Consider the following 17,821-nt stretch of genomic DNA (forward strand, 5'->3'; position numbering starts at 1 on the left):
GAGACTTGGACACCCATAGACATGCCTTTGTTGCTCACCTCCAAACGGGAGGGGGGCGTCCGAGCTCCCACTAGTGGTCATATCAGGTCAGGATTTGCCCCTGCGTTGATGTATAGCAGAGCCTCTTCGTTTCTTTCTCTAGTGCCTCTTGAGTGTTTATAGCATTTTCATGAACTGTAAATCAACCCCAGACTCTCTGAGCACAGACTTTCAGCACCATTCCAAGAGTTCCCAAAAATGCCATTCATGAAGTGTTGGAGCCAGACTCACAGATTCTGCTATTGGTTCCACCAAGGAACTGGCTCTTTGAGCAAACAAAACACAGCCCAACATCGCATGGGAATCCAGAGGTTCTTGGAAGAGAAATGAGAATGTAGGGAGTGATTGCCTCTGTGGACTCTGAGTTTTTGTCCACTCTTTGGAACTCATAATTTGATTCCTGTTGCTATCAACACATCAACCTACAGGGTGTGCTGATTCTCCTTTCTCACTAGCTCTAGTGCAAACAAAACAAAAGCTACTAATTCATTTATTCATTCATTTGACACGTAATTGTGGAGCTCATAATTGCCAAGTACCTGGCTAGATGCTACGATTCAAAGGATCGAGTCAAGTGACATAAAGTGCTTATAACAGTGTCAGATATAAAGCAAGCATTAAATATGTGAACTCTTCCAAAGGCAGGGAAAGGTGAGATATTTTGCTCTAGTTGTTTAAGACCCAACTGATGGGTCCTGCTTCTTGCTGCAAGTGCTGACTTGTCTTTCTCCTTTGAACAGATTAACTCCATGTTGAGTCAAGAAAGATTCATTGAAAGAAAGGAATAAAATACACAGATATAGTGTTTTTAAAAACATTTTTTAATGAAGAAATAATTCCATTCCAAAATATAGACACACAATTAAATAGTTTAATCACTTCAAAATATAACATGTCCCCAGGAGGTTCCAGCACACGCACACACACACACACACACACACACACACACACACACGAAACAATACTTAACAGCAATACAAAACAAAACAAAACAAAAACCATATAATAGTAGTTTTGTTACAATACCAATGAATATTGTGAAATCTTTAGTGTCTCTGAATTGGTTATTTCAAATGGTGTCAAATGACAGTATTCATAATTAAAAACGCTTTATGTTAATTAGCCTCAAGATGGAACATTTCTGATTTTTTTTCTCTTTTTGGTTCAAAAGTAAAAAGGCCCTTTCTTCTGAGGACACAGTGGAGTTCTTGTTTGTGGCTCCTTGCGTGGAATCAAACCAAGGTGATTGCAGCAACCAAAGGTGCCGTATTTACAAGGTCTCTCTACAGTTAACAGCAAAGAACTAATAAAGGGTGGACAAAGATGATCAAAATAAAAGCAGACATCAGTGCTAAATTATGATGCGACAGTTTGGCTCATGCATATAAGAAAATACATAGTATATCACAACAAAGGCCACACTCTTATGCAATTCAGTTCACATTACTACTTACAAATGAACCCTCCCTGCCTTATAGAGATCACTCGAGAATCCATTTTTCACAATCTCCAGCACATCTCCCTCTGACCAAACGAACTTACCCCGACTTGCGTCCTGACCAACCGCAACTGATTCCTGAATCTCATACAGTAGATTTTGCCCTCCTCCATCCCTCCCTCCCTCCCTCCGCATGGCGCCATGGGGGAGGTTGGCTGTGTTAGACCAGTGCTCATTAATAGGCCATCGTCTGTGATGGAGATGGATGTGCAATTTATTGTGGAATAAGAAAGAAATAATCCCCGCAAGATATAACTATCTCCTGGATGGGACAGGTGAAACCTGCTGGGTTTGCACTTAGAACAGGTCCCAAAAGTAAATTTGGAGAGCCAAGGAAAGAAACCCCCCCAAAACCACAAAACCCCAAAACAATATACGCCATTTTGTCTCGGTTACAGGACAGGGGTGCTTGAGTCTGGTCTCAGTGCTGACGTGGAGCTAAGGGAAAGAAAAGGTGGCTGGTTAGTCACGAACTGGTCAATGGCGGCACTTTCCGGAGTCCTTGCAACGGCTTGTACCATGCTATCGACAACCGTGTCACGGAGTTGGCAATGAAAACTACGACAAGGGGGACGGTTATCAGCAAAACGGCTCAAACCTTAGACAAGTGTTCTGATGCAGAGACACAGAGTGACAACAGATGTCAGCTCAGTCCAGTCAGGGGCTGAATGCCACTTGCAGGATCCGAGTTCCGAGTTCCGGAACTACCTGGCTATAAGTTAGAGCTGACAGCAATGTAGGTAGCTGGCATGGAGTGGTTTTAAGTACTGAGTATGAGGCACGAGGGGCCACCTGCCCCATCTAGAGAGGTATGGTTTCACAGACGAGGGGCAGTGGAAAGAAGATGAACATTAAGATAAACCAACAAAACTCATAATCAAATCCATCTGTGCAGAGAAATCTGAGAACTGTGCAGTTGTGCCCCTTTGGTGTCAGCCTGCTCTCAGGGACATTTGTCAGGCTGCTTCTCTGGGGAAGTATGAAAAAGCGCATCAACGGACAGAATGGGCTTCTTACTAATGCCAACTGAGAGCTTTGCTATCCCTGAGGCAAGTGATTTTGTTCCAAAGGGCAGCCAAGGACATGGTTTCTGACCAGATGCAGAGACACGACCAACTCAGAGCCCTCTGGAGAGGGACCTGGAAGGTCTCAGGATGTCTGTTCTCAGCTGGGCACACACCAACCACAAACTGTGTGGGGGTGGGAGAAGGTTTCTGCCAGCCCGGGAAGCAAAATCGAATTGCTGAAGCTTTGAGCTTGACTCGGAGCCTTTCTTGCTTATTTGGAATAAGGCCTTTTTAGAGATTTTTATATGCAACTTTATTCCAAAGCCGTGGTTCTCAACCTTTAGCATGCATCAGGAATCACCTGGAGGGCCTATTAAAGTACAGATGGCTGGGCCCAATCCCCAGAGTTTCTGATTCAGCAGGCCGGGGTTGGGGTTTAAGAATTTGCATTTCTAAATAAATTCCCAAAGTGATGCTGATGCTGCTGGTCCAGGACACACGCTTTGAGGGCCACTGTTCTAAAACGATGTCCTCGCCTTTCTTTTAAAGGAGATAGGAATTCCAGAGAAGCTGCCGATTTAAGTATAACATATTCAATATGTTGCCGGATTTTTATTTCATCCAGTCTTGCACCAAGTAGATTATGTTTTCATTTCCCCAGACTCCCTAAGGGAGGTCTTTAATGCTCCCCGACAAGGGCCCTTATAAAGGACCATCCACAGAGGCTTTCATTCTTCCTTCTTTGACCGTGCTTTTGCACATCAGCTTTTCGCTGAGTGCAAAATCCCAACGCCACTTAGAAGAGCCCGTTTCCTCTCCCATGACCACAGAAGGCTGCATGCAGAACACCAGGTAGCCAGCTAAGGCAATAAACATTCAGAAATAAAAGGAGAGGGAGTGTTTGCAAGCACACTTTAAGCCTGTACATTTAAAGCTGAAGGCCTCTAGACAACCTGATAGGGGAAGCTGTGGACGAGCGGTGTGGTTAGACATGCTCCCTAAAGCTAAAACGAGACGGACGCACCCATGGGAGAGCAGAGATAACTTGAGTCCGTTTGGAGATCTTATGGCACCTGTGGTTTATAAACAGCTTTAGCAACGAGTATTTCAAAACATAGTTCACAGTTTTTAAGAAGATCTGTGCTGATTTTAAAAACTAGATTCTATATCATTTGAATGTTGCCTTTTTTTTTTCTTTTTGAATATGATATCTATTTGGAAAAAATATTTACACTAAATTCTATGGCTGATTTGTTAGAGTATCTTGAAAGAAAACAACCCCAAGTTGGAAAGAAGCCCCAAAGGCTGGATTATCCTGGTGTGATTGGTTCAAGTCACTGCTCACAGAGACTTAGAGACAAATGCAGACAGTGCAGGCCAAGGACCCTTCTTGGCTTCCAGGCTCTGAGTTTGTACACTCAGGTACCAAATCCTTCGGGGTTAGTGAATAATTGCAAGTGGTTGTTTTTTTCCAATTGCTGTGGAAAAAAAAATGTACAGTGTATAATAAACTGGTTCGCTAAAATCTCAAAGAATTCAGAAATCAAACATCTAGCTACAAACAGTATTAATATTGTCGTTGTAAACGGAACAGGTTCAATATCATGTGCAAAGGCTTAAAATGCTTGTTAATACTGCCATCGTAAGAGCAGTGTGGGTTTTCAGCCTGTGGGTTTTCCTTTCCCTGTGTATGTGTGGTGGTGGTTGCCGTTTTTGTTTCTAATCAGGGATGAGCCATGTTACAGAAGATGTAGCTGATAAGTTAGCTTCGAACAGGAGTCAGAAGTCTTTTTTTTTTTCCTTCGCAAAACACACACCTACGAACTACGAATCTTAGAACGAAAAGTCAACTGCACTACAGTCGGCAGAGCGCGTCTCTAAGGGTGGGGGTCTGTCAGGAGCTGCTGTGCGGGCCGGCACCTCTGGGCGCTGAGGCTGCTCCTGGGCCGGTGTCTTCTCCTCTGCGGGGGTGGGTGCGGGGCTCTCCTTCATCACCAGCTTGCGTGTTACCTTCATCATCTGTCTGACTATAGCTTGCCTGGGAATAAGGAATGTGTAGTTTTTTTTTTTTTTTTTTTTTTTAAGATGAAAACTGTTCTCTAAATTAGGGTTTCAAAACTTAGGATTCCCCCAGCCCCCCGACACACACATATTCACACACTCTCTCTCTCCTCCCTTCCTCTGACAATAGGGAGCAAATGTCCTGGGACATGGTATGCTAATAGTCTTTCTGAAAGAGAAGATGGGCATCCTCTGCGTTGGGTCCCTGGCTTAATGGGTACCTAAGGCATCTGGAGGGTTAAAGCAACGCAGAAATGTTTGTGCTGTCCTCACCTGACAAGCAGATGAAAACACTAATCTACCATCGAAATGCCATGGTAATTAGAAAAAAAAATCCACTTTTGATTGTCCAAGCCCCCCATTTCTGAAGTTAGGATGTGGCTGGCTAAGGAGAGTGGTGTACCATATGGGGAGAGGGATGGAAAAGGGATGAATCCAAGATCTGAGTCTGCCAAATGGAGTTTTGGTGGATTCTTAAGTTGAGGGTTAAATATTACATAGACTGCATTTCTTCCAAAGGGGCTAGTTGAGAGGCAAGGTTTTACTCTGTTCACTCCTGTTAGTATCAGTGAGTGCATACTTATCTTCAAATAGCTCTTTTTGAGCAGAGAGTGGGTCTTCTATTTCTCTGGGGTCCCACCCTCTGCCCTGGTGGACACCTAACTGACTTGCAGTGATGAAGTTGGCTTCCGGACCCTTGGATAAGAGATGCACAGCTTTGGGGCAATTTCTGGTCTTGTTTGGGTCAGAAAACCCAAACAAATCAATTTCAATAGCATAAACTGTTCCAAGATTTCAGCTCTATTTCTCGGCTACATCGAGAAAAATTATACTAGGATAGAACTAGCTGAAAAGATGAAAAGCCACTGGCTTCTGGATTGATCCGTAAAGTTTTAAATACATTTTGCTTAAGTGGCTGATTTCATGACAGGCTAGTTCACATGTAGAGTCCCATGGAACACCAGCTCGGTAGGTATATGATGGAGTAAATGGCAGAGGCCACAACGGTTTCAATTTTCCACTGTCAAATTGACAACAAAAGTTGAAAACAGTGGCTGAAGAACTTTTAGAGCACTGAAATCTTTGGCTTTTATGTAGAAGAACCAAATGCCATTTCTTATCTGAGTTTATGTCAAGGACATTTCATTAGTTTGTTTAAGAAAATATTTTTCTAAGAACTAGTGACTGATGGTTAAATAATGTGCAGAATAAAAATGATCCAGTTGCTGGCATGAAGAGAAAGAAAATGCTGTGAAAGGAGAGGCTTGCTCCTTTGGGACTAGATTTGTTATAACGGGAGTAGATGTTTTCAGAAACAACTCCTGGGACTTGTTTCTACCGTGCTCATCATGATTCAGGAGAGCATGTGCTGTGGCATTCTCAAATGCAAGGGAGGGAGACTAGAATACAGTCACATCCTTCTTTTCACACCAAAAGGGCTTCAGAGCTCATATATTTCATAATAGCAGTTATGCCATGATTTCTGCTTGCTTAATCCTAACCCGAGAACTGAGACAGGAGGTCAGTAATGCATGAGTGAAGATGTTTTCTTTGCAAGTTGATTTGTCATTTTAGATCCCTTTTTAAATTTAGCAGCGAGTTGACTTTACTACCAGCTGTACTATAGACTTTTGGGAGTCCATGGTTGGGAAAGACTGTATCACTGAAGGAGATACAAATCCTTGGGCCCCTACAGCCAGAGACTCGGAAAGGTGTATTTACTCGGAACCGTAATGGGGGACAGCCAAATGGCCATCAGCCGGAGCCAGAGACACCATCTAGACTTAAGAGACAGTGTAGCCAAAAGTGTATAAAATCATTACACATAGCTGAGTCCTTAGCTTTGTCTATAAAAATACAGAGAGCAAGCTAGTTCTGAGTCCTGGGGGGTGGGGGTAGGGTTCCCCATACACTTACATAATAAGTCTAGCAGCTCCCCACGATTGAATTGCTTGCAAAGCACTGAGCACAGTGCCAGGCACGTCTGTGTGGGCTTATCATAAATTATGGTGTGTTTGCCACCATGTTAAGCTCTTTATAAACTACATCCCAGTGAGGACAACTCCACTATGAGGTAAGTATTATGATATACATTGTGCAGAGGGAACAGAAGTTCAGAGGGGTTTAATCATTTGTCAGGGTTGTGCGACCACGATTTGGTGGAACTCCTATTTGAAATTAGGTCTGCCAGAGTCCAGCGTCTGAGCTCTAGACCGCTACCGTCCAGGGGTCCTGCCAGTCAAGTGCTATTCTCTCTACATTAAACACATGACTGAGGATTTTCCATGTATGTTGGTAGGTCCCTGGGGGTGGGGAATCACATGCCATGTAAATGACATTTTAAATTAAACTGTATCTTGCTGAATTCCACAAAGAATTTGAATCAGCTATTCCAAAAGTATAAGGCTGCAGAAGTTGTCCTCTCTGTTTTGCTTCTTTTGTTTTCTTTAATAATACACGGTTTTGCCTTCACTCGTTGAGGTGCACACATTTGATCTCTGGGTCCTGAATACAGTATGCCTCTGAGGCTGGCCCATCCCTGCATGTGCTGAGCATGCCTGGACTTTTCTTTCTCAAGTGATAGAGAGGCTGCAAACTCAGATGCTGTTAGGGACTGGTGATGAGGCACCACAGCCCCGAGGATCTCTGGGGCATCTCTGGCATTACAGAAATTTCTATGCCAATTTTCCTAATTAATAGAGTAAAAAGTCAATTCCCGAGGTTGTCTGCCAAATCTCCACTGGGTTATAATGAAATGCTCCATAGGCCAGGATGATTCTTTGATATCAGGAGGGAAGGAGGATATTTATCACATAGAACACAGAAACAACCTAAGAGAGAGTGATTGTGATTTTAGGTTACTAGTTATCAGAAGTCAGTGTATAGTGGGCACGTTTCCTCCTAAATAAGACGGTACTTACTTGAGAGGAGAGTGATAAAAGGATATTGTATTCAACCTTGCAAGCTGACCTGCGGGTGACAAAGGACACAAACAAGAAAGGTGACATGTCAAGTCCGTGATGCAGTCAAGCTTGTGAATTATTTGGTTGGAAGCCATGCAGAAGGACAGAGAGTGAGAGAGTCCGATGAATGAAAACAGCATTCTGACCCATCAAGCAACCATACGCTCACAGAGTACTCAAGGAAAGTCACTTCAACGTTCTCTAGGGCATATGCCTTGAGTGGGGACACACAGGCTTACTGTGGTCTCCTACACCTTGTCTTTACCTTTCCCTTGAAGTCACTGGGCATGGAAAGGAAAGGAGGGAAAGAGCTTAAGATCAACCAGAGATGGCAAAAACTCCAATTGCATCTTAAGCTTTTAATAGAATTTCCCCTCATTTTACTCACATAAGGTTAAATTCTTAATTCATTAAAATAAACACAAATCTAATATTTTATATGAAATGATGGTTTCCCTTTAAAAAAAAAATCTAGAATTTCAGTTACTGTTGTCACCAACATCCAGAAACTGATATGGGTTTGAAGAGGGAGTCCTAACAGGCGCCCCTAACAGCATGAACCAGAACATTGATTATTTCATCACATCTCTCTCTCCCTCTAGGCAGCAGAGTCCAGTGAAATGCATGTTGGAATGCCATCCCTTAGAGTTCCCAGAGACACCCTGGCAGCTTCATCCAGGCTAATTTCCTTCCATGGACAGGCCACAGAAGTGGCAAAATAAGAGCATTCTCCATGGTTCTCCACTTCAGGCAACTTTGACCGTTTCTGCAGTGTTGAAGCATGGCTTTACATATATAGTCACTGATTTTTTTTCTTTTTTGGGGGGTGGGGGTGGGGTATGACGAGGCCTACATTTCAGTTGCTTCTGAAATATGGTTGTTAAACCGAAAAGGCTAATGGAACATTCCAAAGAGGCCAAACTTTTGTTTTATATTGTTGGGGTGGGGTTGGTAGGCTTCAGTTTCTTTCTTGCTACATTCTTCTTGGGAAAATATTTCAAAACAATCTGTACACATATGAGAAGTAGAGGTAATGTATTCACTCTGCTTCTCTTTCCTTCACTAATGGGAGTAAGAGAGGGCCACTGCTCGTCTAAGAATGTGGAGGAAGCTTGTCTGGCCATTGGACAGAAAGACCGACATGAAGAAATATCCCATGGGGCCTGGGGGTTGGGGCAGTAGGTCTCAACCAGGCGAACATCCCTGAGCTCCCAGAACCTCAAGAAAACACCTGTGAATTACAGGGAAGAGAAACATACAAGCAAGACCAACAGGGCAGTAGAAAAATCTCCATGGGGAAAATGCATCCCCTTTAGGATGACTTACTAATTACACTTATTCCCAGTTGAATGTGTTATGTTTGGTGAATTCTCAGCTGGATTAATAATACACTCCAGTACATATGAAAATCTGTCCATCCATACCCTGCTGAACGCGGGGCTTACAGTTCCTCCTATCTTTCTTGGTGAGATTTGATACTCTCCTACTTATTTATTTTGACATGAGGTGGGCAGTGAAGGAGGATGAAGACAAAATGATTCAAGGGACGAGATATATTTATACTTACTCAGTTTCCTTGGGCCTTGTTCTCTGTATCTTTTTCTAAAATTTATTTTTATTTATTTTTTATCTATGAGAAAACGTATTTTTCCCACTGAACTTGGAAGAGTACAGATTGTTGGTCACCACGTTTCCCCTAAAGGGACACGGTCTTTCTCACTTACCAGATCAGAATTTCCAAGAATTCATGGTGAGAGGCATAGCTCTAAGAAGTATTTACAATTTTTACAACGGTCTAGAATATGTGGAGTAAGGAATGCAATCAGAATATTCTGGAGAGGGAGGGTAGAAGAAAGGAGAAGGCATGGGTTTTCTGAGTAATGTAAAAGACCCAGCTACCAAGGGGTGGGGGGCTGGGGGCCGGGGGTGGGGCCTGACTCCCCATACCTGGTAGGCTTCATCCTGCAGCTTCTGTTTCAGATACTCCTCCATCTTGAGCTCGTTCTCCAGCTGCTGGACTGAGTCATTTTCATAGTTCTCATCCTCTGGCCGCACGTAGGGGTCCCCATCTTCTGAGGCCCTGGGAACAGACCACAAATTGTGTTTGGGAGCAAATCTTAAAAGTAGGAGTAGAATTCATGTGTTAGCTGTGGTTTTGGGTCCCATTTACTGAGTGCCCTAATTTGCTTCTTGGCTTCAATTCACTTCAATTCAAGGTCTTCTGTTACCTAACAGAAAATTAAAAAAACAAAAACAAAAACAAACAAAAAAAAAAACCTTTGGAAGTTTGGAGAAATAGATGATCAAGAAATTCTCATATGTAATTTTTCTATGGCAGTCTGATATCATTGGTCATCTGTGTTTTCCTCTGGTTTACAGGAATGAATTGCCTTTAAAGAGTTTGTCAGTCTTAAAAGAAGCAGTCTTATCTTTTGAGAGGATATCATTTTCCCAATCTTTGGGCTTTTTTTTTTTTTTTTTTTTTAATGGAATCCAAGAACACTTTCTATAAGGAAAGTGAGCCCTCTAGTGAAATGATGATTAAGGACATTTGTTCATAATTTACCCCCCTTTGTGTTATGCACATATGTAGGGATATGCACCCATGTACTTTATTTTTACAGTAGAATAAGTCTTAGAATATCAGCTCATGGCTGTCAGGAAGGTAATACTTGAACCCATGGCTCTTGATCTTAAAAATTTATACTAGTTAATCTAAGAAATCCACTCAACTTGTTCAATTCTATCATGAGATAAATAGAGAAGAATGATCTCATTCACTAATGTGTGACTGTATTTGAATCTATCCATCCCAGTTTATAAAAACGCTTCCTGAGACTAAACATAAATTCACTACCTAAATCATAGGACTAAAATATTCTCAGAGTAAAACCCAGTATCTGTTTAGATAGTACAGATATTAAGACATCCCCTAAAGTGAAGAGAGTGGTCAAGGAGAAGTTTCTGGGTTGGAACTTAAATGCCATTGTTCATATTTATTTATATCTGTACAACATGTTCGCATTATTTTTAGAGGTTTGGGGCCAGCCTAAATAGGTCTGCAAGGCCTCTGTGAACTTTCCCTTCCCAATTCCTCCGGCCAGTTGGTAGCTGGCACTGTCACCAGCATGCGGGGGACAGCGGAGTGGGGTAGATTTAGCTACAGTCTTGGATTTTTGGATTAGAACAAGAAAATTTTAGGTGACCACATGTAAATGCTTCATTACGAAAAGTCAGACAGATATGTTACTTACCAGACTAAACTGAGGACAATGAATTCACCATTTTGAATATAAAACAAGTCAAATAATTCTAAATTATAGAGGAAAGGACAAGAAAGCAAACTAAAATTAAAAGTGGCAGCCTACTGCTATTTAAAATTATGTCAGAACTGTTTTGTTTGGATCTCTTGGCCTGCCTTTTCACCACTGCTTTCAAACCACATCTATTTATAGGTCCTCATTATTATTGGTGGACTCACTACTTGGATTGAGATCCAACAACACCCGAAAGGCCTCTGGTTAGTTTCTTCTTTGGGTCCTGAAAATGGCCAGTTTATTTTTGTAGACTAGTCTGCAGCATTTTTCACGTTAAGCACCATCACCTTCCTAGTTTGTAATGCTCAGTGGACCCCTTTGCAACCCTCTGGTGAGCCTCTCTGCCCACGTTTCCCACTGCTGCATGAGCCCCGCTCTTTCGAAGGCTCCTTTGCTTCCCTGCCTTCCTCCCCACCCAAGCTGGGCTCAGCAGGTCTGTCCCAGCTCCTCCCCCTTTGCTTCTCCGCTTTGGTTTCCGAGGCCTTAATACTTGGGAGTTTGAGCTGATCCAGGGACACGGATAAATCTAGGGGGGAGGTCACTGATTCTGCTGCTTTCTGTCAAGCTACAGAAGCCTAATTGGATGAAAATCTTTGCAAAATGCCTTTCAAAGGTCAGATTTATACGTACTCAACAAGCCAACCAGATTGGATTTCTTTAGAATGAGGTTTTAGACATTTACTGATTTCAGTGCCAAGTGCTTATATAATGTTGTTTACACCCATTCTGAATAGAGGCCTCTCTAGCATCACTTGGTCCTCTAAGGGCAAATACAGTACATTTAGAAGATAGGATGATTTATCTCCTGAATGAGTCTGTGAGTCCCGAAGGCAGAGAGCGATTTTTTGGTACTGTTTTGTATACAACTAGCACCGTGCCTTGGGCGCGCCAGGCTCTCAACAAGCACCACGTGGTTTTCGTGATTGCGATTCTTGATACAGTGAGGGGAGGAAAAGTCCCAACACCAAATTTAATGTAGCACCCTTCTACCTCTTCTGGCAGAAAAGGAAACTGCACCATCCCATTCCGAATTAAAGAACGGAAGCAACCATGTTACTATTTTCCTATCTTCCCTACAGAGTGTTGTGTTACTGAGCAAGGCCCCCAGCCGAGGATACTCACACGTCACTGCGCATGGTGCTGGGGGTGGCGCCGCCGTGGAGGTACCCAGGTTTTCGGGCGTGGATTTGCGCTAGAAAAGCCTTTTCAGAGGTTGGCGATGGAACCAGATCCTCAAACTGAGTCCGTGTAAATTCAGAATCCACGTTACTCTCTGTTTCACTCCCCACCTCTATTAGGTACGATTGAAGAAATGGAGAATTAGATTTTTTTTAAGATTGGCAAATAAGGGGCTGAGCTTAACATAAGTCAACCTGTGCTGTGGAAAACATTAACCAGTTATGGCACATAAGTCAGGTGAGTTTATTATTATTTTTTTCCAAAATGACATTTGATACTGACATGAATTTCTAGAAAACCATTTGGTATACAGTATTGTCTTTTTTGAGTCTCAATCATACTGAGGAACTTTTGTGTTGACTGACTTAATTTCTTAATACTTCTGTTTTGCCCCTTTTACAAAAGTCTTCACGAAAACTGCTCTTACTTTTGCTTAATATTACTTGAATTTAGGAAATACAAACCTAAAATATTACATTCACTTAACACCTCAAAGTATTGTGAGTATAAACTAATAGTATTTGAAGCTTCCACAATGAGAATAACATTTTAGTCATCATGTGCTAGGGCAGTGGGTATACTCCATTAGTCAATATGTATTAACTACTGCCATTTTTATCCTACTTGGTAATCTTCATTTAGACTAGCAGCAACAATTTTCATTACTTTAATTCTTATAGAGGCTTTAAGAAACTTAAGTCCAGAATTTTTTTTAATATTGACTTTTCTTACAATTGTTTAATCTCAAACTTTGTGACTGTCAGACAAGTATCTTGCTAGGTGGGCTTAAGGAACAGAAGAGATGTATTAGTAACTGGTAAGATATTTATTTGCATATTCATGCTGTTAAAGTTTTAAAAACTGTGTAGTATTATTAGAATAAAGAGTCCCTCTCAATGTCATGCTATTTTCTGAGATCTTTCTTTGGACATATTGCAAAGGTAAATTTCAACTTAGCCTCATTCAAATAGCCATGCATTTCAAATGAACAGAGTTTAAATGAGTAAACAAAATATTTGACTTTATAAAATAACTTTAGCATCATGTCACTTTGGATCATATTACAAGTTACAAATACTAGATATTACAAAACCTAGAATTGCAAGTCAATTTTAGTATATTTCTTTACTCCTCTCTGCATTTTTCAAAATTTCTGCATTGACCATGTATTAATAGTCTTCCAATCAGCAAAAAAAAAAGTACTAAAAAATCTGAATATACGAATAAAATATCACATCAATCTTTAAAATATCTTTTTCTACTTGACAATGAGGAGATCTCTAACAAAGGCCCCTAGCACTTATGGGTCCCTCTGCAGTGAGCAAACAGGGGGCTGGGGACTCACCGGAATTCAGCTCTTTCACGAGAGAGGACATGGTGTTCGTGATGGAATCTGCTGCTACTAGTAAGTCATTCCTTAAATTTCTTCTTGAACCTTGAGTGAAGAAGAAATGATAATTAAAAAAAGAAATCACAGCTTTTCCTTTTTATTTATCATTTACATTGATAATCCTGAAGCAAGAAAACTTCTAAGACTTCTCCTTTTCAGAAGTGCTTTGGCTCATTTTCTGAAACAATACATTGTACTTAGGGCAGTGGCCACTGATGAGGGAGGGGTTCATTTAATTTATTGTACAAATCGGGACAAATTTGTGAGGAAAGGGGGCGGCATGATAATAAAACTAGGTGACCTGGCACAAAGTGGGATGGTCCCAGGCCAACTAGTATCTATGGCCACCTTTTTGTAGGAAAACTCACACAGATGTAAAGTCTGGTTTTGCCTGGAGAGCTGCACCTTGCTAGCTGCTGTTAGTTTCAGCCACGACCTGGCAGCTGAGCCTGGGATCCTGATCTCCATCACCACAGCCTCTGTCTCTCATCAGGGTTCCCAGAGTTCCCCTACCATTGTAGCTATCTCTGGGGAGCGGGAACGCTACACACTGAATGCCCTAGAGCGTGGGACAGGGGTGGGGATTCTTGCACCTGATGCAAGACCATGGCAGAAGATGTACGCCCTGTACTCTGAATTGCAACTCAGACTATGGTCCTGCGTGGTAGACAAAGATTACAATGATGTTTCAGGCACACAAAGGGTTAAATGGGTATCTGTGGGCTGGCTTGGGTGTGAGGTAACACCTAACATCTTGGAGAAAAAGGGCTCAAGATTCCAAACACCTCACTTGCCGCTGAACTCATGTAGCATGAGTTCTTTGGGAGCTAGGAGCTGCCTCCAAGCTGTGACGGTTCATCCTGTAGTTTCTCAGAAAATAAACCCAAGGAAAATAATAAATACATGTAAATTAAACAAAGTAGTCAGATAAAACAATGATAACTGAAAGCTCAATTTAAAATACTGTAAATTTCTTCAAGATGATTAGAGAAAGGACCTTTTTCCTCCTAAAAATGAAAAAAAAGGTTATTTTGTATAACTTATTTTCTTTCTCAGAAGAAAAAGGCCTCTTATGGATCTTGCCCTCTCCCTCAGAGCCGAGAGTACATCATTCTCTCCCTTTAAAATGTAAGATTCTATCCCCATACACAACGCATGGGAGTGTCTCTTTCCTCACACTCTTGCTATCTCTGCCTATTACTAATGTTGAACTTTTTTTTTAATCTGCTAGGCGAGAGGTGATATTTGTATTTCTACAACAGTTTGTGAGATTGGACATCTTTTTATATCTTTATTGGCAATTTATAGCGCTTCTTCTGCCCATATCCTTCACCTGTTTCTGTTTTGGGACTTTTTCTTATTGGTCTCTATATGCTTGATGTGTAGCTGAAATTGTGAAACTTGATTGCCACATACACTGGAAATGTTTTCCTCGGCCTATTTTTTGTCTTTTGACTTCACTTACTTATTATTTATTTATTTTTGCCTTAAAACTAGTAATCGAATATATCTCCCCTTTCCTTAGATCTGTATGTGAGGACCTGGAAGGATGTTCATGATATATTGCTAACTTAAAGAAAATGCAAATTGCAGACCACAATGCAATGCATGGTCTCGTTTGTGTGGAAAAGAAGGTAGGTGTTTATAAAAACACACGTAAACATACATACTTATGTATAAAGGAAAAGTTGAGAAGGACCAAACTGTTTAATAATTTGGGAATGAGACTGGCAGGGTGAGAGTCTGTAGGAGGATTTTTTTTTGAACTTTCTATAGATATAAAAAGCGATAGCAAGAAAAAGTTTCAAAAGGGTTAAAATACTTCCAAATGAACAAACTCATTGGCCTTGAGGACCCCCCTCCCCCCACCCGTGGTGTGTGAAAGGAAAAGGCAGCAGGGGGGAGAGCACTGTTCTATTTATCACTCTCTGTGCTCCCCCCTTAACTACGGAGGCTGAACCCCCCCCCCCCCCCCGTGGCCCCACGTTGCAGAGGCAATGACTCAACTCTTGAGCGCAGCTGTAAAATGGCGAAGCGCCCCGCTCGATCACCGCAGGGCTACATCCCACTTCAGCTGGGACCGTTTAACCTCAGTCTTGAGTTTGCTTTACCATCAAGGGAAGAAAGCAGGAAATAAGATCATTTATAAAGGTTCCTGGGATATTGGAGGAAGGATTTCCCTTCCCTTCATGATGAGCGAAGACTCATAAAAAATGGAGCCGGGTTGGAGAAGCCGAAGGAAGAAGAAGGTGAAGTGAGAAACACATCAGCCTAAGGAGTTTCCAGACCAGTGTGACCAAGGCCTACGCTGGCATATCCACCCTGTGGCTCCGAGGATGACCTCTAACCGCCCAGCACACCGCGGGCTCCTATCTGCGGCGTAGAGAAGCAGAACACACCCACCAGTGCCCCACTTACTTTGCGCAAAGGCCTCCTGAACGTCTCCCCCGACCCCCGTGAGGGAGTCCTGAGGCGTGTGCGACGGGCTGGAGCAGGCAGACGCGGAGCGCACCGGCATGGGGATGGGCCTGCTGATGGTGTGGCTGGGGGAGGAGCGAGGAGAACCTGCCCCCTGCGTCTGGAGAGACAACGCAAGGCATTAATGTGTTTTCCCAAAGCTTCCCAAATGTTAAAAACAGTAACAGTGAGGTTCCCAAGCAGGAGGACGTCCTGGGTAATGGAGATGGTAATCCTAAACCTGAGTTGCAGGTGCAGATAATTCAGGACCTCGTTGTCCATAATCTGGAGTTTTGGTTACATGTTGAGAGTTAAGAATATTAGTAGAGTAGTTCTATGGTACATGAGATGTGTGCCCAAGTAATGAGGCTACTGTTAGGCAGTGAGAATTACAAGGTGTGTCTGTTTCTTCCTCCAAGGAAGTTCTGCGTAGAATAAAAAGACATTTCAGGACAAAGTTTGAAATATAAACTAGGAGACTATTGGGGATGGATGTGGTTTGTGTAATTCCTAAATTTTCAACCTCTCTGTCCTGGCATAATCTTTAGAGGATAGTTTATAGGCCAGATCATGCCATGTAATATTGTGCATATTGAGTCTCAAAGAATCAAATGAGGTATAAATTGTTTCATCCCTACTTTTTGGTAAAAGTTCACTTCGTCAAATTGCTCTGTGACTCAGGGATTCAGATGGGGAAGAGAAAAAAACTCTTCGTTTCTAATTTTTGGCTACTGTAGGGATTTTTGGCCACATTTCCTATAGGGAATGTCCTTCTCTTCGTCTATGAAAAAGCAGTTATTTTAGCAATGAGAACAGGGAGATTTAAAAGCGAGTGAAGAAAAAAGTAGAAAACAACTAAAAGCCGTTTCTGTCTGCATTACAGTCCTAGGCATGAAACCATTCACACCTTGAATTTCACAGCTTTGTCTCTACAGTGAAGTTTCTTGGAAAGATTTTCCGTGTTACAATAATTAGTTTACAAAGGAAGCCAGTCATGAGTAAGGAAATGCAATGCAACCCTCAGGTGCATACTCAAAGATTGGGTGTTCACATAAACTCCATTTGTCTGTTGGGTCTGGCCAGGGAGAGGGAGGACTCTTCCATAGCAAGGCCCAGAGATTCAGCATCAACCCATTCAAACCCATGAGAGCAGTGCTCTGGAGTATTCGATTTAGACTTGCTGTGGGGTCTCTGCTTGCAGTTAAAACACACAACATCAATCCTGTAAAATGCCATGCTGTTAGCTTTCTGGGGCTCAGCATCACACATAAAAGTCAAATCTATGTATTGAGAAAAATCTAGAATTAAAAATGAGACAAAACAGAACAGAGCAGAGCAAAGAACTCGTGTGATGACCAATGGCCTGGGGGTGCCACTCCTTCACTCTCAACGGTACCTTGAATGGTCTGTCCGGGCCCAAGGAAGAGCAGTTTGCCTGCTGGTGTGATGCTTGGCAGCCTGTTGGCCCAGACTGCTCAAGGATGGGTCTGGTTTTCCCTGGCAGACTTTGCCAGCTCAGTCTCATTAACCACGAAACCTCTGCTGAGCTACCATGGCATCCCCCTTCTCCCCATGCCGATAAGAAATGACTTCACTTTTACATCGTGCTTTGCCAGGTAGAAGGGTTTTCATGTGCCTCCCCATTGATTTCTCTCCACAACCCATGAAATAGGCATCATTACTCTAAATGTGCAAGTGTGGATTGCAACGCTCAGAGAGGTAAAAAGGATTGCTCGGGAGGTGGAGTGGGAGAGCCTGGGCTGGGGTCTGAGCACAGATGCTCTCGCTGCCCTGGGCTGCAGGGACCTGGCTGGGTTTGGGCTGCTGAGGGTCCCTCAAAGGAGTTCTGCTGCCCTGAGGGCTGCTTCCCCCTGGGAACCCCTCCTGTGCACCATTCTCTAGGCAGGGCT

The 17,821-nt window shown here is 42.5% G+C and overlaps 1 protein-coding gene across 23 annotated transcripts in view; it reads right to left on the reverse strand.

The window, feature by feature from the left end:
• Window positions 1-839: 839 nt before the first annotated feature.
• The window catches only part of DTNA (dystrobrevin alpha), a 338,390-nt gene continuing 321,408 nt past the window's right edge, over window positions 840-17,821 (reverse strand). For 13 of the 23 annotated variants that reach the window (XM_073898312.1, XM_073898313.1, XM_073898311.1 and 10 more), the window contains 5 exons: window positions 15,873-16,032; window positions 13,410-13,499; window positions 12,008-12,176; window positions 9,516-9,648; window positions 840-1,975 (listed from right to left, as the gene is read on the reverse strand). In XM_073898312.1, the coding sequence (XP_073754413.1) occupies window positions 1,835-1,975; window positions 9,516-9,648; window positions 12,008-12,176; window positions 13,410-13,499; window positions 15,873-16,032 (693 nt within the window). In that variant the 3' untranslated portion in view covers window positions 840-1,834. Of the gene's footprint in view, window positions 4,583-7,526; window positions 7,576-9,515; window positions 9,649-12,007; window positions 12,177-13,409; window positions 13,500-15,872; window positions 16,033-17,821 lie in introns of all 23 variants that reach the window. The other 10 variants (XM_073898320.1, XM_025886811.2, XM_073898326.1 and 7 more) reach the window with 3 other exon arrangements.

Source organism: Callorhinus ursinus, unplaced genomic scaffold, assembly GCF_003265705.2.
Source record: "Callorhinus ursinus isolate GAN/ISIS: 27379988/994484 unplaced genomic scaffold, GSC_fseal_2.0 scaffold11, whole genome shotgun sequence".
NCBI classification, from domain to species: domain Eukaryota; kingdom Metazoa; phylum Chordata; class Mammalia; order Carnivora; family Otariidae; genus Callorhinus; species Callorhinus ursinus.